This window comes from Terrapene carolina, unplaced genomic scaffold (genome assembly GCF_002925995.2).
Source record: "Terrapene carolina triunguis isolate 2854851 unplaced genomic scaffold, T_m_triunguis-2.0 Scaffold58, whole genome shotgun sequence".
Classification (NCBI taxonomy): Eukaryota; Metazoa; Chordata; order Testudines; family Emydidae; genus Terrapene; species Terrapene triunguis.
Window position 1 is genome coordinate 16,892,506 of NW_020664409.1, and position 15,021 is coordinate 16,907,526.

General features: G+C 44.2%; 1 protein-coding gene across 1 annotated transcript in view; it reads right to left on the reverse strand.

Annotated features, from left to right (window-relative positions):
* The window catches only part of ZNF407 (zinc finger protein 407), a 442,750-nt gene that overhangs the window by 159,602 nt on the left and 268,127 nt on the right, over positions 1–15,021 (reverse strand). Inside the window, exon 7 of the mRNA XM_024212187.2 lies at positions 5,244–5,364. Coding sequence (XP_024067955.1) covers positions 5,244–5,364 — 121 coding nt within the window. The remainder of the gene's footprint in view (positions 1–5,243; positions 5,365–15,021) is intronic.

Here is a 15,021-nt window from a genome sequence, read left to right on the forward strand (position 1 = left end):
AAGGTGTACAGCAAATGTTGAGATAATAGTATCAAGGTGGCCGAAAGGTTATTAAAGGCAACTATAGTACATGTAAAAGTAAAACACTTACTTTGCACATTTTTATGACTTGGGTGCAAATCCTGGAGTGTGTTAAAAAGTCCTTATTTTACAACCTATGAACATAGACAATAAGTCAAAAGGAAATGGGAACTCCCTAGGGATGCTGTCCAAAAAAAAAAGAAAAGAAAAGAAAAGTAGCCCCTATGGAGTCACTCGCCCTAACTCAGAATGTTGTTGCTGCTGAAACTACACAATGAATCCTTCTGCAGTTGGAATTTCAGATGCAATAATCCCTTACGGAGTGTTGTCTAATTATTTTATTATGCATAATAAATGTAAAATATTTATTTTAGTTTACATAATTATATTAAATATGCATGCTATTTATCCTGAGTCTTGTAAGACATCCTTCACAAGTGATGTATTTTTCAGAAAGGTGCATTTATGGAATTAATGCTGTTTTGCTGGTCTGGCTGTTTATTTTGTAAAGCTTGTAAAAAGTCTCTTATCTATTACCATAGAACATTTTGTCAACCCTCTGCATGCTGCCTTCCATTTTTTCCTGAGTACTGTGTGTAAAATGAAGAGTGGATTGTAAACTGTTCAGTGGGGCCCCAGAGGAATAAATGTCATTTTCTTTAATTAAAGAACAGTGGTGACATACAGTAAGTTAATGTTAAACCTGTCATGAGATCTCATGGTCACAGTAAGTTATGGCAATGTGTGGTAAACACATCATAAGACTAATCCTACATTTCTCATGCACTCTAAATTCCCATAGACTTCAATGGTGTGCTAGAAAAGCAGGATCAGGCCTTATATGATCAATGACAAATTAACATAAATCTATTTTGTACTAAGATGTACATGTTCTTCTACAGTGAATGGATATTATTATATGTCTAAGAAATGGTGATAGTTATATGAAACAGTAAGTTCTAGTGGGCTCCGACTTAAGCCAACTGGTTCAAATCTGGATAACCACAAGTAGGCTCCCAAATCTACATTTAGGCATAAAAGTGGCTTGATTTTCAAAAATGATGAGCACCTGCAGCTCCCATTGATTTTACTGGGATTTGTGGGATCCCAGCACTTCTGAAAATCAGGCCATTAATATTTAGGTGCCTAAATATGGGGCCTTACTTTACGCAGACAGATTTGAAAAGTTTGGCCTTAGGAAATAAAATCCACACTATTCAAAGTTTACGGACATAGACCCGTTTCAGCAAGTTCCAGGACTCCTTATTTTTCACTCTGCCACATAGAAAATGCAAATAATATTTTTGTCAGTAGAACTCCAATGTCATACAATTAAAAAAGTTTAGCCACATAACACTTCTCTCTTAAATGACATAGAAATCTAGGATAACGATTGCAGAAGTAATAGAGGAAAAGGGCCCTATGAGACCAATTCTGTACTATAAAATTATGGTGAACATTAATTAAGAATGAATAACTTTTTTGTATAATGGAGTATATTGATTTAATAATGGAAAAGACATATTGTGATTTGAGATCATAAATGCAGAGAAAAGCATATATATTTACATTTAAATAGACTGAAGGAGTCATTGGCTAAATTAATAGTTCAAACTTGAAAAATATATCCAGGCTGAAAAGACCAATTATATCTCTTTTTTGAAACACATCCAAAAGAGAATTGTTCATATTTTAAGATTTTTTCTTATTTCATAAATAATAATTATTCACACTATTGCCAGATACATAAAATTAGAAGATAATTTCTTTGCCATGAGGTAATGTATTTTTGCATTATGAATTTAGAAGTCTAAAAGTAAATATCACAAGGTCAAGATGCAAATGACTCCCAATGTAAGATAACATACTGCACAATTTTGGAGCTACAGTCATAAACATAGCTTATATAAACAAATCAATCAAGTATATACAATTCAATGCAACACTTGTTTTCTTTTTGGGAATATAGATTTCATTACGAATTATATAATTTGTGTGATAAAATTCTGAAAGTAGTTTATTATTCACTTGGGCACACCACAGTCATTCAAGCCTTTCCCTAGTTAAGGATGGAATTTCCCTGCTGACTGTGAGTTATTGAGAATATTTTCTCCTTTCTATTCTATCCAGCCCAAACCAATCTTTTTCCCTAGATGTCTTATAGTCTATTCCACTTTAGTCTCTGTTGCTAATAAAAAAGACAAGCGATATGTGCTTATATAGTTGCAAAACAATCCACATTTTAATCACAACAGTTTCTAAATTCATATTTATTCTTTTATTAGCATCCTTTCATCCTAAAGCTTCTCAAACTGCCTTACAGAAGATGAGCTCTGTTGAGCTTAAAACCTGGTGTCTTTCACCAGCAGAAGTTGGTCCAATAAAAGATATTAACTCACCCAGCTTGTCTCTTATGGAATGCATGCAGAGATCATGTAATTCACCTCTGAAAGCAGATGTAAAAGAGTGCAAGCAACACTACTGTATTTCTACACACAAACTAAAGAATACTCCTCTCATTGAAATGAAAGTGATTACAATTAAAAAGTCTGCATTTGCCAAGAGTTACCACAAAATAGTATTTAAGGTAGTCCAGCAACGACCTAACAACTTGTTCTGGGGGAACTTAGAGTAGACTGGCAGGATACAATTACCAACATGAGAGTTTGAGCAGAACACATGAAGGTTAACATGTTTACAACTGCAAAAAGTTCTCTAATGCCTACAAATAGTTACAGCCTCAATTTCATGTTCTTCCAAAGGGTGGCGCCTACAATAACACATGCTGAGGTGTTGGTTTACAATTGAAGAGGACCACATGTTGAGTCCCAGCACAGGAGTGAGAGAACGAAGAGGAAGGCAATATGTTAGCCACTTTAAAAAAAAAAAAAAAAGGAAAGGAAAGAGGAAGATGGAGTGGGGAAAACATAGCTGCCAACAACCTTGGCTATTATCCCAGGACTGTGGAAGCTGGCAGGCAGATATAGAGATGCTGAACTCTAGGCACAGCGGTCCCATTCCTGGCTCCTTAGCAGCTTTGCAGGGTGCGTCTCTGCCTCTCAACTGCAGCAGCAACAGCTCTAATTTCTGCATCACTGCCAGCGCTCATAAGGAATCTCCTGCTGGACAAGGAGTTGGTCACGTTGGCCCAGAAGGGAGCCGTGACAGAGGAGCTCTGAGATACTATAGTCATGGGACAATTATTTCCAAATAAACAAGGAAGTGGGGGCTGCCAGAGGGTTTTCTATGCACTCTGATGAATTTTAGGTTATTTTCTTTGTTCTGTCTCTTCTCTAAGAAAATAACTACAAACACACTAGAATACTTATAAAAACCTTCTATGTCCTGGGATCTCTAGAGTATTTGGAAAATTGTCCCTGGCCAGCAGTTTAGCCTCATTCACTACACATCTTATCGGACACAATATTTAAGACACCATGGCACCTTTCCCAAACCTGAAGTAGAGGTCTGTGTAGCTTGAAAACTTGTTTCTTTTACCAACAGAAGTTGATCCAATAAAAGATGTTACCTCATCCAACTTGTCTAAGCCCAACACAGCTACAACAACACTGCAATCAATATGTAAGATATGCATTTTGTGTCATGAGCAGTGAAATAGGTAAAGCTCTAGAGGAGCTGTCCATTCGTTCACTGTGCACCCAGGGCCCAATCCCGCAAACTCTTACATGAGCAACGAGAAGCACTCCCATTCACTGGTGATTTCAAATGAGTCTCATTAGATCACCAAAACGTTTCTCTTATTTCCTAGTTGAGGCCTACTCCTCTGAGTAGGGACTACTCATGAGAGTGAAGGTTTGCAAGATGAGGCCCCTTTTAAGGTGCATTGGGAATGGGACAGCATTCCTCAGGAGTCTTTACATCTTGCCATATTCACTGCAATCCTTGTAAGTCCTCACCTTCTATGTGCCTCTTTGAAGGTGAACATTCAGTGATGTAGAGCCCAACACAAACCCTGGCTTCACTGCCTGATCCAAAGCTCATTGAAGTCATTGGAAAGACTCCAATTTCCTTCAATGGTGCCCTCACTTTGCACTTGTAAGGCAGAAACTGTATAGCTCCTAATGCATGCAGTTCAGGAGCTTCCTAGTATCTACTTCATGCTGCGTGGGACAGGGCACTCTGGAAGTGTCTAACCTTGATTATATTTTTTCTTTTTTAAACACTAGGAAAGGCCATTAAAAAAAGCTATGTTAAAAGAACATTATGGTTGTATGCTTAGCGCTCACAAGTCAAGAAATGCTGCAGAACTGCACTCACAAGTTTAACGTTCCTCTTGTGTATATGCACTGAGATAACTTTTAATGACATGATCACATACCCTTTCCCAAATATATTATCCATTTCTAAAACTTTGTAAGTCAATTCTCGTAAGCTGCATGTGAATGATTTTCGTGCACTCTTTGTATAGCATACACAGAATAGTACACAATGCTATAAGATGTAAAAAATCCAAAAATACAATCAAAGAGAAAGCATATATTACACTGCATTTGAAAAATAGTATATGACCATTTAATTAAGAACTGCATTGTAATGTATATAAGGCTTATGCGGTCGAGTTAAGCTTGCACAAATAACCTTAATTTATCTCTTTTCTTGACTTTTGCATGCTTAACAATGCAGCCATGATATTGTCAAAACAGGATGGCTTTTAGGGCAGTATCTTATGCGACTTTACCACGCAGAATGCTCTTCTTCCAACCTTGCCCGATCAACTAGCCTGGCAAGAAGGAAAAACAGTAGCAGAAACTTTAACTTTAACTAACTCCACTTGCTTCCACTTTTAATATGTGTTTGATGAGTGCTCAGGCTGCTAAGCCTTTTGGGGTAGCTTTTCTTTCTTGGTGGAATGGCTGCAACTCAACCGAGAAAATTTTCAAAAGCAGAGTTGATTTGAAAAGGCAATGCAGATAAGTAGTCTCACCATGGAGAATTCTAATAGACACCAGAGCAGCTGTGAAACCAACATTCTGTATTAGCATTATAGTGTTACCACTAAAAAGTTTCCCATCATTTGTTTTTCTTTCTAAAATAATATCTCAATACTATGAGACTAATTTTTAAGTTACCTCCTAATTTAATATGCGATTACTGCTGAACTGATGGAATTTTAATGGCAATATATTTTCACTGGTGACTTCAAATGAACTTCATAAGATCACCTTAACTCTTTCATCACTTTCTTATTAATGACTTGTTACCTGTAGTCACACCAGGGACATCTGTAGGGTTTTTCACCAGTATGGACACGCTTATGTCGTGTCAGATGTGACTGTGTTGTGGAAGCGAAATTACACTCATCACATCTGAATGGTTTCTCTCCTGAAAGAGGACAAGAAAATACAGGCATTAATCATTTTAACAGATAGAAAACTCCCTGAGCCAGATTTTCAGTTCATATGCAGCACAAGAGCAAATACAATCTGCAGTTTCAAATATAACAAACCTCTTCTTAATTACAAAATACTCCTGCAGTAACTCCCATTACAAGTTATCTACCTTACTTGCTGGTTGCTTCCTCATGTGGCACTAGAGCAGCCTGCCTGCCAGGGAGGAGGAAGTACTGCACTGGGCTCAGATGTGAAGCCCTTCTTCCTCCTTCCTGAAAGTGCACTACTAACAAGGGAGTCAGTATAGCGCTGCTTTATTGGACTCATCAATGCAACTTCCATCATGAAAAAGAGAGATAAGAAGGGATGGGGAACCAAAGGAGACAAGGAAAAGAATAGCAAAATTATCAGCCTCATTTTATAGCTGGACTAACTAAGAAAAGTTAAGTCACTCAGTCATTGGAGTCAGTGCCAGAGCATGGGATTCTCTAGTTTTCCATCCTTTGCTTCATCCACAAGACTAGTCCATGCTACCCAGTTTCTCTTAGTGGGCAGAGGTCACACTGGCTGCTAAGATGCTAGCAGCTGACTTGAAGAGATCTTGAGGCAGCCTTAGCGCAGTTATCAGCAGCAGCCTAAGCAGCTCTGCGCACCACAGCTGTGAACCAACTTGGGAGGCACTTGAACACTGACGGACCTACAGCCACGGTTAGGAAAAATCAGTGGTGAATTTTCAAGTCTAGGGATCAGTTCACATTGTTCTTCATTTTTAAGGATTCCTTCTCAAAACAAAGAATAAAAAACATAACACACACAAAATCACTATTTTAAAATAACATTATTAAGGTGGAATGGTCAAGCATTCAAAAGTTAGGAACTGCCAGAATTAACGTTGCATTAATGTTGCAGAATTAATGTGCATGCATTATGAAAGTCTTTAAATGCATGATCACATGCCATTATTTCCATAGGACCCCAGCCTCATATACTGTACAGAATAGCAGAGCTCTCTTAATGAGCAGGTATTCAATATTTTGTTTTATTCTGGTTGTTCAATGTGGGCCCCTAGACCTTATTTACTGCACACTATTCAAACTCTGAAGACAGATTGATTAATTTCCTTGCGGGCTTTTCTGTGATGCTCATCATTATAGTGAGTGCTTCACAAATATCAATTATCTTCACAAAACCTCTGTGAAACAAGGGGTTGGGGGTATTAATTCCATTTGGATGGGGAACTGAGGCACAGAGAGACTAAAGTAAAAAGTTTCCACTAATTTTGGGTGCCCAAGTTGAGACAACTAAGACCTGATTTTTTTTCAGAGTACTTAGCATTATACAGCAATTTAATTCCCACTGACTTCAGATGCAGCTGTGACTTCTGCTAATCAGAGTCTGAAACTGAACACCTATAAAATGAGGAATACGCAATTAGTAAGCATCTCTGAAAAGCTCGGTTTAAGTGACTTGCCCAGCATCACAAAGGAACTCTGTGGCACTGTCAGAGATAGAAAGCAATTCTCCAGGGTAGCATTTGACTGTCTTAATAATGAGACCATTCTTTCTCTTTGTGTAATCCTCTGCCTCTTTCATAATACACCTGGAGCTAGAGCAGGCTGGAAAACGTAAATCCCTTCTTGTGAAAAATTTTGCTTTTTTGAATTGTTTTTTGTCACAAACCATGATGAAAAGGCAAAAAATAAAATTTTCTTTAGCAGGATGAGGGTTCTGGAGAAAAAATTGTTTTGGGAGAATCAAAACAGAGTTTTTCAGCTTCCTGGCTGCTTGGCCAGAAGGTGCTGGTCAATTTCAGGTAGCAAGTGAAAAAGACAAGAGACTTCCAGCCTGGCTGGAGAGGCGGAGAGCCAGGGTGCTCAGCATCCCCACCTCTGGGGTCACAGCAACAGAGAGTAGGGATGCCCCGTATCTCCGGCCCTGCAATTGGGGGAGTAGGCTGGAAGCTACTGAGGCAGAGTCATGGCACTCAGCACCACCAGCTCTCCTGGAAAGTTTTTGTCAGTTTCACTTTCCACCAGGCAGTTTCTTGCCCAGGCAGTTTTAGTCTCTCCCACCCAGGATCACTGTCCTGGTCCCAATTTACACCCAGACTCCCAGTCTCTCTCTTTCTCCTCCCTTCCCCCATCCCCTTGCCCAGCCAGTCCCAGCCAATGTGTTTCCCCTTCCCCCGACCTCCAATTGCCCTCCCACCCACATTGCCTGTCCCTGCGGGCTTCCAGTTCCAATCTCCCTCCCCAGGCTCTCCATCCAATCAAAGTCTCCTCTCCCACTGGCTCCATATCTCAGTCTCTATGCCCTGCTTCTTCCAGTTCCCCTCCCACACCAACACTCCTCTTCAGATATGTCTCCCGTCCTCCCTCACCTCGTTCCCCCCACCCCACAGGTACTCAGACCCAAACTGCTTCCAAGCCAGGTGCAGTCTCCCTCTTACCCCACCTCCCAGACCCAGTTTCCCTCTCCCCACACCACCAGCCTGCAATCCCAATCTCCCCCAGAAGGCTCCTTGTCCCAGTCCTACTCCCTGGTTGCCTGCTTACCCCCCATCCAGCAGATCGGGCTCTTGTCCTTTCTGAATTCATATCAAGTAGCTTCTCCCTTCCTACTGCCTGGGCCCAGTCGGGGGTGGGGGAGTCCCTAAGAGCACAGAAGAAACAGGCTCCCTACTCTCAGTTCCAACCGTACCTGGCACAGCCTGCAGCAGCCCAGGCCTTCAATTGCAGAGAAAGTCCTGCTCAGCTCCAGGCTGGAGCATGCCCAGTGTGGATGGAATCTTTGGGGGAATTTCATTACTAAAATCTAAGAAGTCTCTACTAAGCATGTGCAAATGGCAATTTTTTCTAAGGTTTATAAGTTGGCCAAATTTGGTCAGATTTTCATTGGGATAGCGAGAGGAACATCCCCTAACATAAAGGCCACCTTCTGCCAAATATCAATTGCCTGCTCCAAAGCACGGAGTGCAAAAAATGTTCAAACTAAAGGATGCCAGAATGTTTTTAATGTGGACAAAGCAACATATTTTTTTCTAGCCTCATTCTCAGAAACAACTAAACTGTTTTGGCTGCAATCTTAAAAAACTAGCCTGAGGCAGACACCTGGCATGGAAAATTTCAACCCAAACAGTTGAGGTTTGGCAAAGTTATAAGCAACTGAAAACAGGGTCTTAAAATGGGAAGTGTTAGACAATATTAATAATAGACGGTCATACCCGCCCCACATATATTTCCCAAATGAAAGATGGGATTAATCCTCATATTTCTAACTAGCCAAACCAGGAGAAGCCCAGACTGTAGGCTTCTTAGGCTCTGAAAGACCGCTCTAGAGAAAGAAGATGGGAAACCTGCATGGGGACTGGTGAAAAGCAGGCAAAGGAGAGGTAGCTTCAAGACTTAGAACAATTGCTTCTAGTAGCTATTGGAAAGAATTTCAGCTACAATTTTTCAGCTCCTGTTCCCTGGCCAGGGGAGTGAGGAAAACCCAGGATTGTGCCGGACAGATTGGGACTGCTGGCAAATATGCCTTTCCTGCTCCAAACGAGACTTTCCTGACAGATACCCAATCTCTTCTTCTCTGAAGAAAGTGATTCTTCCAACTGTTTGACTGACAGTGGCTTCTTTTCCAATTAAACTCTCTGGGATACTTAGCACTATTTCGACAACCTATTCTTGAACTGAAAATCCTGTGCCAACTCCTGGTTTGTTTTCTCTTAGAGGATTAAAGAAGATAGTAATATTTCTGAAACCTAAGTAACACAGCTCAAGTATTATAGAGAAGGGTCTTCCTTCCTTCCTTTTAGCAGTTTTCATTTAATATACATTTGAACCTTATTAAACTGCACCTTTGTAAACTGGAAACCAGCAAATCTGCACTGAAAATGATTTTCTGGTTTGCAGTCCATTTCAACACATATCAGGAAAGTTCTGCTGCTATGCTGAGGCAGAGCCAGTGAGGCTGACAGATCAGTGATGTTCCACTGTAGCTAGTAGAGTTTGGAAATTCCATCATGACCAAAGAAAAATGAATAATCCTCACCCACCGCATGAGGAAGTTTCTCCTTAGGAAATCCTTGTGGCTAAGTGTCCCTGTCAGACAGAGTATGTGTAAATTTCAGTTGACAGAAAATATATCACAGCAACACAAAACAAAAGGCCAAATGAACTGGAGAAAACTGACTGCCTAACATTCTCAGTAGCTCTTAGAGGCTGCACCAAGGGGAAAAATATTTATGTATGAAACCAAGTCAATAAGAAAACTTTTTGGTTCACTTGATAGATAAGCTTGTCTCAACCAAAACCAGAACACCCCATGCTAAAGTGATAGAGAGACAAAAAGAAGCCCAAATTGCTTTTTCCACAGCCCGGGCCAAGGAAGAAGTACTGCTGCTCCCTCCCAACCATTCCCCCCATGCTTGCTCCAACGGCTTCTTCAATAACTTTCCCTCCTAACTGCTTGGTCCCTTCCTCATCCATCTCCCCACAACTGCTTCCACTCTCCTCCTGATATCTAATATTCCCACTCCCAATCCGTGCTTCCCTCAAGTGCCTATGCCCGTTCTCACACACCTCCAGGTCAGTTTCCACTATCTTCATACTGCTTACTCCATTTCATATCTGTCCTTCATACCTCCGCAACAGCTCTAAACTTTGCAGCACAATTTCCTGTTTGCTGTGGCAGAATACAGGGAATGAACACCTACCGAGTTCCTGGGGGTGGGCGGGCGCAAGCAGATTAGGGGGAAGAGTGAATAAACCCAGGACTCAAATAATTTCGGGGGACAACTAATAAAAAAAAACCAGGAACAGGAGTGAGGTCAGAGGACTACAAACAAGGAACTGGAAGGAGACACCAAGCAGACAACGCTGGACTGTGCCACTGCTCCTAAAAGGTGTGTAGGGAGCCAGTGGACACAGCCTAGAGGAACTTTGCCTGGATGCGTGATCGTAGGGAGGAACAGAAATGGGCCCACAGTCGTAGAGCACCTCCCCATCCAGCATCCTCCTCCTGGTTTTACAGATGGACACTTTGACTAGCGCCAGGAGGAGGTTGACGAGGAGGTCTCGTGACTTTGTGGGGCCATGGATAGGGTGTGACTAAATCAGGAGATGCAGGGGAAAGTGCGGCCAGACCCTGGGGAGAAGGTTCTGGAGGAGCCTGAAAAGGGGATGCAACCTGGAACACTTGAGATAGATGTTCGCCAAAGTCTCCCTCATCCTACAGAAGGGGCAGCTATTGGGGAAGGGGTGAACCACGCCAGGTATGAACCGCGCTGCATGAAGGAGCCACCAACTAACATCCTTGGCAGGCCGGGGGGGCCAAGGTGGAATACAGGCTGGCCCACCGGGGTTCCTCACCCTCCACAGATGGTAGGAGGGCCTGCCACTTGGCATCGGGACAGGACACGAGGGTGAGGAAGTGAAAGGTATGGAGCACAAACTTGTATAGATGTCCTGGGTGTGGTTCGGAAATGAACTGGCTGCAGATTGCACAGCCAGCTCGGGTTGCAGAAGGGAGGGGGCTGGGGTGGCTCACGGGGCAGGGGTCCCAATAACAAGGTTCAGATGGCCAGGGGTGAGTGGGGAGTACCCTCCCACAGGACCCGCTCAAGGAAAGCCTGAGAGGCGGGCGATAAGCCTGCCCGCACTTCCTGGAGTACATGCTGGGAAGTAGGAGGGGTGGAGAGTCTCATGAGCTGGCTGAGCACCAGGGGATCCACCCACTCCCTCTGGCTGTAGTCCAGGAGGTCTCTGATTCTGCTGATGCCTGCCAGGACCAACTTCCGGTGCACCGCGGGGGACTCTGCACACCAAGCTGGGGGTTGTATGGCAGGGGCTCCCTGAGGAGATCTGCCCCCTTGGCAGCAGCCACAGACCTGGTCGCCGAAACGAGCTTCTAGGTCTGGAGACGGTCCAGGTAGAAGACCGGCAGCTGGTAGAGGTCTCAAGGAAAACTCCTTGGATGGAGATAACATAGCTGCTGGTCATTTCGGAGCCCTTGGAGAGCAGGGAATGAACAGGTAAGCCTGCATTCTGACCACTCAGACACCAGTTAGTTCCCCTGGAGAAAGCCAACTGAGGTAATTAGATAATTGGCCTGGCCAATCAGTCCAGACGGACAAAGAAACAAGGGAAGGACGTGCCAGGGGAGAAAGAGGAACAGGGCTTGCTGAGCCCAGTCTCACAGAGGCCTCAGTGAAGGGAGACCTCTGCTCCTGTCAGGTTTTGAGAAGGGGGATGGAAGCACAGGGGATGTTGTAAATAGACTCTTGCACAGGTACTGTAGTGGTGATGGTGAAGGGAACTCAAATAAATGGCTCTGTGAATACACAACTATTGGAGTCTGTGGCAAGAAGACAGGAGCGAAGGCGTGCCCTCCTACAAGCAGCACTGGATTTTATGGCAAATTTAAGCAACCCCCTGAAATTCATGGAAGTCACAACCAGAGTTTTCAGTTATAATCCTTATACATCTCTGGTAGCCTCAGTTTCCAATTTGCTGCAGAAATGGCGCAGAATGATGTGCAACAGGGAGTACCCAGCACTCTGCTATAGATTCAGTTACAATGGAGGATGGGTTTATCACTTTGTATCCGAAATACTGCTGTTCAGACTGTTCAGGCAGGAGGGAATTTTGATGATGTGAGGTTTGCCCCTTAAACCTTAGAAAAAGTTTACCATTCTTTGTCATTGCTAGGACCACTAGAAAGTTTTACAGAATTTTAGCTTTAAAATAGTGAGGGGAAATTTGGGAAAGGTTTTTGTTTTGGCTACACATTTGGAGACTGAAAAGGTCAAAATACTCAGAATACTTCCCACCCCATGCAAAGAAACTACTCTCCTCTTCCTCACCTTTAGCTTTAATAACTACAACCTCCAGAAAAGCCTGAGAAATGAGATGATTGCCCAGGAAAGCCTGAAAGGTGATCAAACACAGGGTCTATCTAATCAAGGGAGAAAGTCAGAAGAACACATCTCTGTTAGCCCTCTCTTGCTTAAACCAAAGGCCTGTAAGCTCCAGTACTTTGTCTAATCACAACTGTCAATGTGTCACGCAGGAAAAGAGATGAGTTTTTCAGGTAGCCAGAGTCCAAACTACTTCTAAACTGAGTATCAGTTAGCCATTTAAGACACTCAGCATGGAAAACTTCAGCCTAAATGATTAAAGTTTGGCAAATTTATAAGTAACTGAAAACAGGGTCTTATAAGGGGAAGTGTCAGGCAGTCTTAATAATAGGCAGTGCTACCAACCTCACCTATAATAACCTTCTCTCTGGTTTTCCGCACTGCTCAGCTCTCCTCATTTCACTCTATTCAAAATTCTCTTCCTATCCCAACTCTGTCAGTTCTCCTTACGTTTCTTGATTGGCTTCATCTTCAAGCCTCTATATGTGATCTTGTCCCACCTAAATCTCAGCTTTCATTTCCTCCTTACACTCTTCCTAATCCTTTCATCGTCTACTCCATGTCTTTCTCCCACTCTCAGCTTACGTCTAAAATAGTCCCCTTCTTCTTATTCTCTAAGGGTATGTCTACACTACGAGGGTAATTCGATTTTACTTAAATCGAATATGTGGAATCGATATTGCAAAGTCGAACGTGTGTGTCCACACTAAGGACACACTAAGGACAGTAATTCGACTTTGTGAGTCCACACTAACGGGCGAGCGTCGATATTGGAAGCGGTGCACTGTGGGCAGCTATCCCACAGTTCCCGCAGTCCCCGCTGCCCATCGGAATTCTGGGTCGAGCCGCCAATGCCTTCTGGGTAAAAAAAATTTGTCGTCATCCGTCCGTCACTAACGCCCTCCCTCCCTCCATGAAAGCGCCGGCGGGAAATCAGTTCGCGCACTTTTCTGGTCAGTGACAGCGCGGACGCCACAGCACTGCGATCATGGATCACGCTGCGACCATCGCTGCACTTGTGGCCGTTCTCAACACCTCGCAGCTTATCATACACCTTTCCCTGAGGCAGATGAAGAGTAATCAGGCGAGGAGGCTACGACACCGCCGTGATGGCCTGAAGTCGGAGAGTAGCACAGAGCTGTCAGAAACCACGAGCCCCAGCGCCCAGGACATCACGGTGGCAATGGGGCATGTGGATATCGTGGAACGGCGATTCTGGGCCCGGGAAACAAGCACGGACTGGTGGGACCGTATAGTGCTTCAGGTCTGGGATGAATCCCAGTGGCTGCGAAACTTTCGCATGCGGAAGGGGACTTTCCTCGAACTTTGTGAATTGCTGTCCCCTGCCCTGAAGCGCCAGAATACCAGGATGAGAGCAGCCCTCACAGTTGAGAAGCGAGTGGCCATAGCCCTCTGGAAGCTTGCAACGCCGGACAGCTACCGGTCAGTCGCGAACCACTTTGGTGTGGGCAAATCTACCGTGGGGGTTGTTGTCATGCAAGTAGCCAAGGCAATCGTGAAGGTACTGCTCCCAAAGGTAGTGACCCTGGGAAACGCGCAGGTCATCATAGATGGCTTTGCCGCGATGGGATTCCCAAACTGCGGTGGGGCTATCGATGGGACTCACATCCCTATCCTGGGACCGGACCACCAGGCCAGCCAGTACATCAATAGAAAGGGCTACTTTTCAATGGTGCTGCAAGCACTGGTGGACCATCGGGGACGGTTTACAAACATCTACGTCGGATGGCCGGGCAAGGTTCATGACGCTCGCGTGTTCAGGAACTCTGGTCTGTTTAGACGGCTGCAGGAAGGTATTTACTTCCCAGACCACAAAATAACTCTTGGGGATGTGGAGATGCCTACAGTCATCCTCGGGGACCCAGCCTACCCGCTAATGCCCTGGCTCATGAAGCCCTATACTGGCGCCCTGGACACAGAAAAAGAACTGTTCAACTACCGTCTCAGCAAGTGCAGAATGGTGGTGGAGTGTGCTTTTGGCCGTCTCAAAGGGAGATGGAGAAGCTTACTCACTCGCTGTGATCTCAGTGAAACCAATATCCCCATCGTTATTGCAGCTTGCTGTGTGCTCCACAATCTGTGTGAGAGCAAGGGGGAGACCTTTATGGCGGGGTGGGAGCTAGAGGCAAATAGCCTGGCTGCTGATTACGTCCAGCCAGACAGCCGGGCCATTAGAAGATCCCAGCGGGACGCCCTGTGCATCCGGGAGGCTTTGAAAGCTAGGTTCCTGAGTGAGCAGGGCAACCAGTGACTTTTCAGTTTGTGGACAGAAAAGCTGAACCTGCCCCCGTTTCTTTACCCAGTTCATTTTGACTATCCTCTCCAGTTACATACCCCCTTCACCCCCTTCCCCTTCCCAAAAAATAAAATCATTTCGATTTTGTTAATGAACACCGTTGTCTGTATTGCTGTTTTCGCGGGAATATTTTAAACCGGGGACGCAGACTGTGGCGGGGGGCGGGTTCAGTGTTCGGATGCAAATGATGCCTCTAAACTCCCGGAATGACAGGCTCCGCACTGGTGGACTGGTTATTTCAATGGAGCCTGCCAGCACTCCTGGGGGGGACTGTGTGTATGTGTCGGCTATGTGACTTTCTGGCAGGGGGGGTAGGGTTACATATCCCCTGCTGCGTGGATCTGTGAGCCAGGATAAGGACCGCTGCATAAGATCTGTAACTGCCCTCCCCCGCCACAAAGTCACAGAGCAACCCCCCT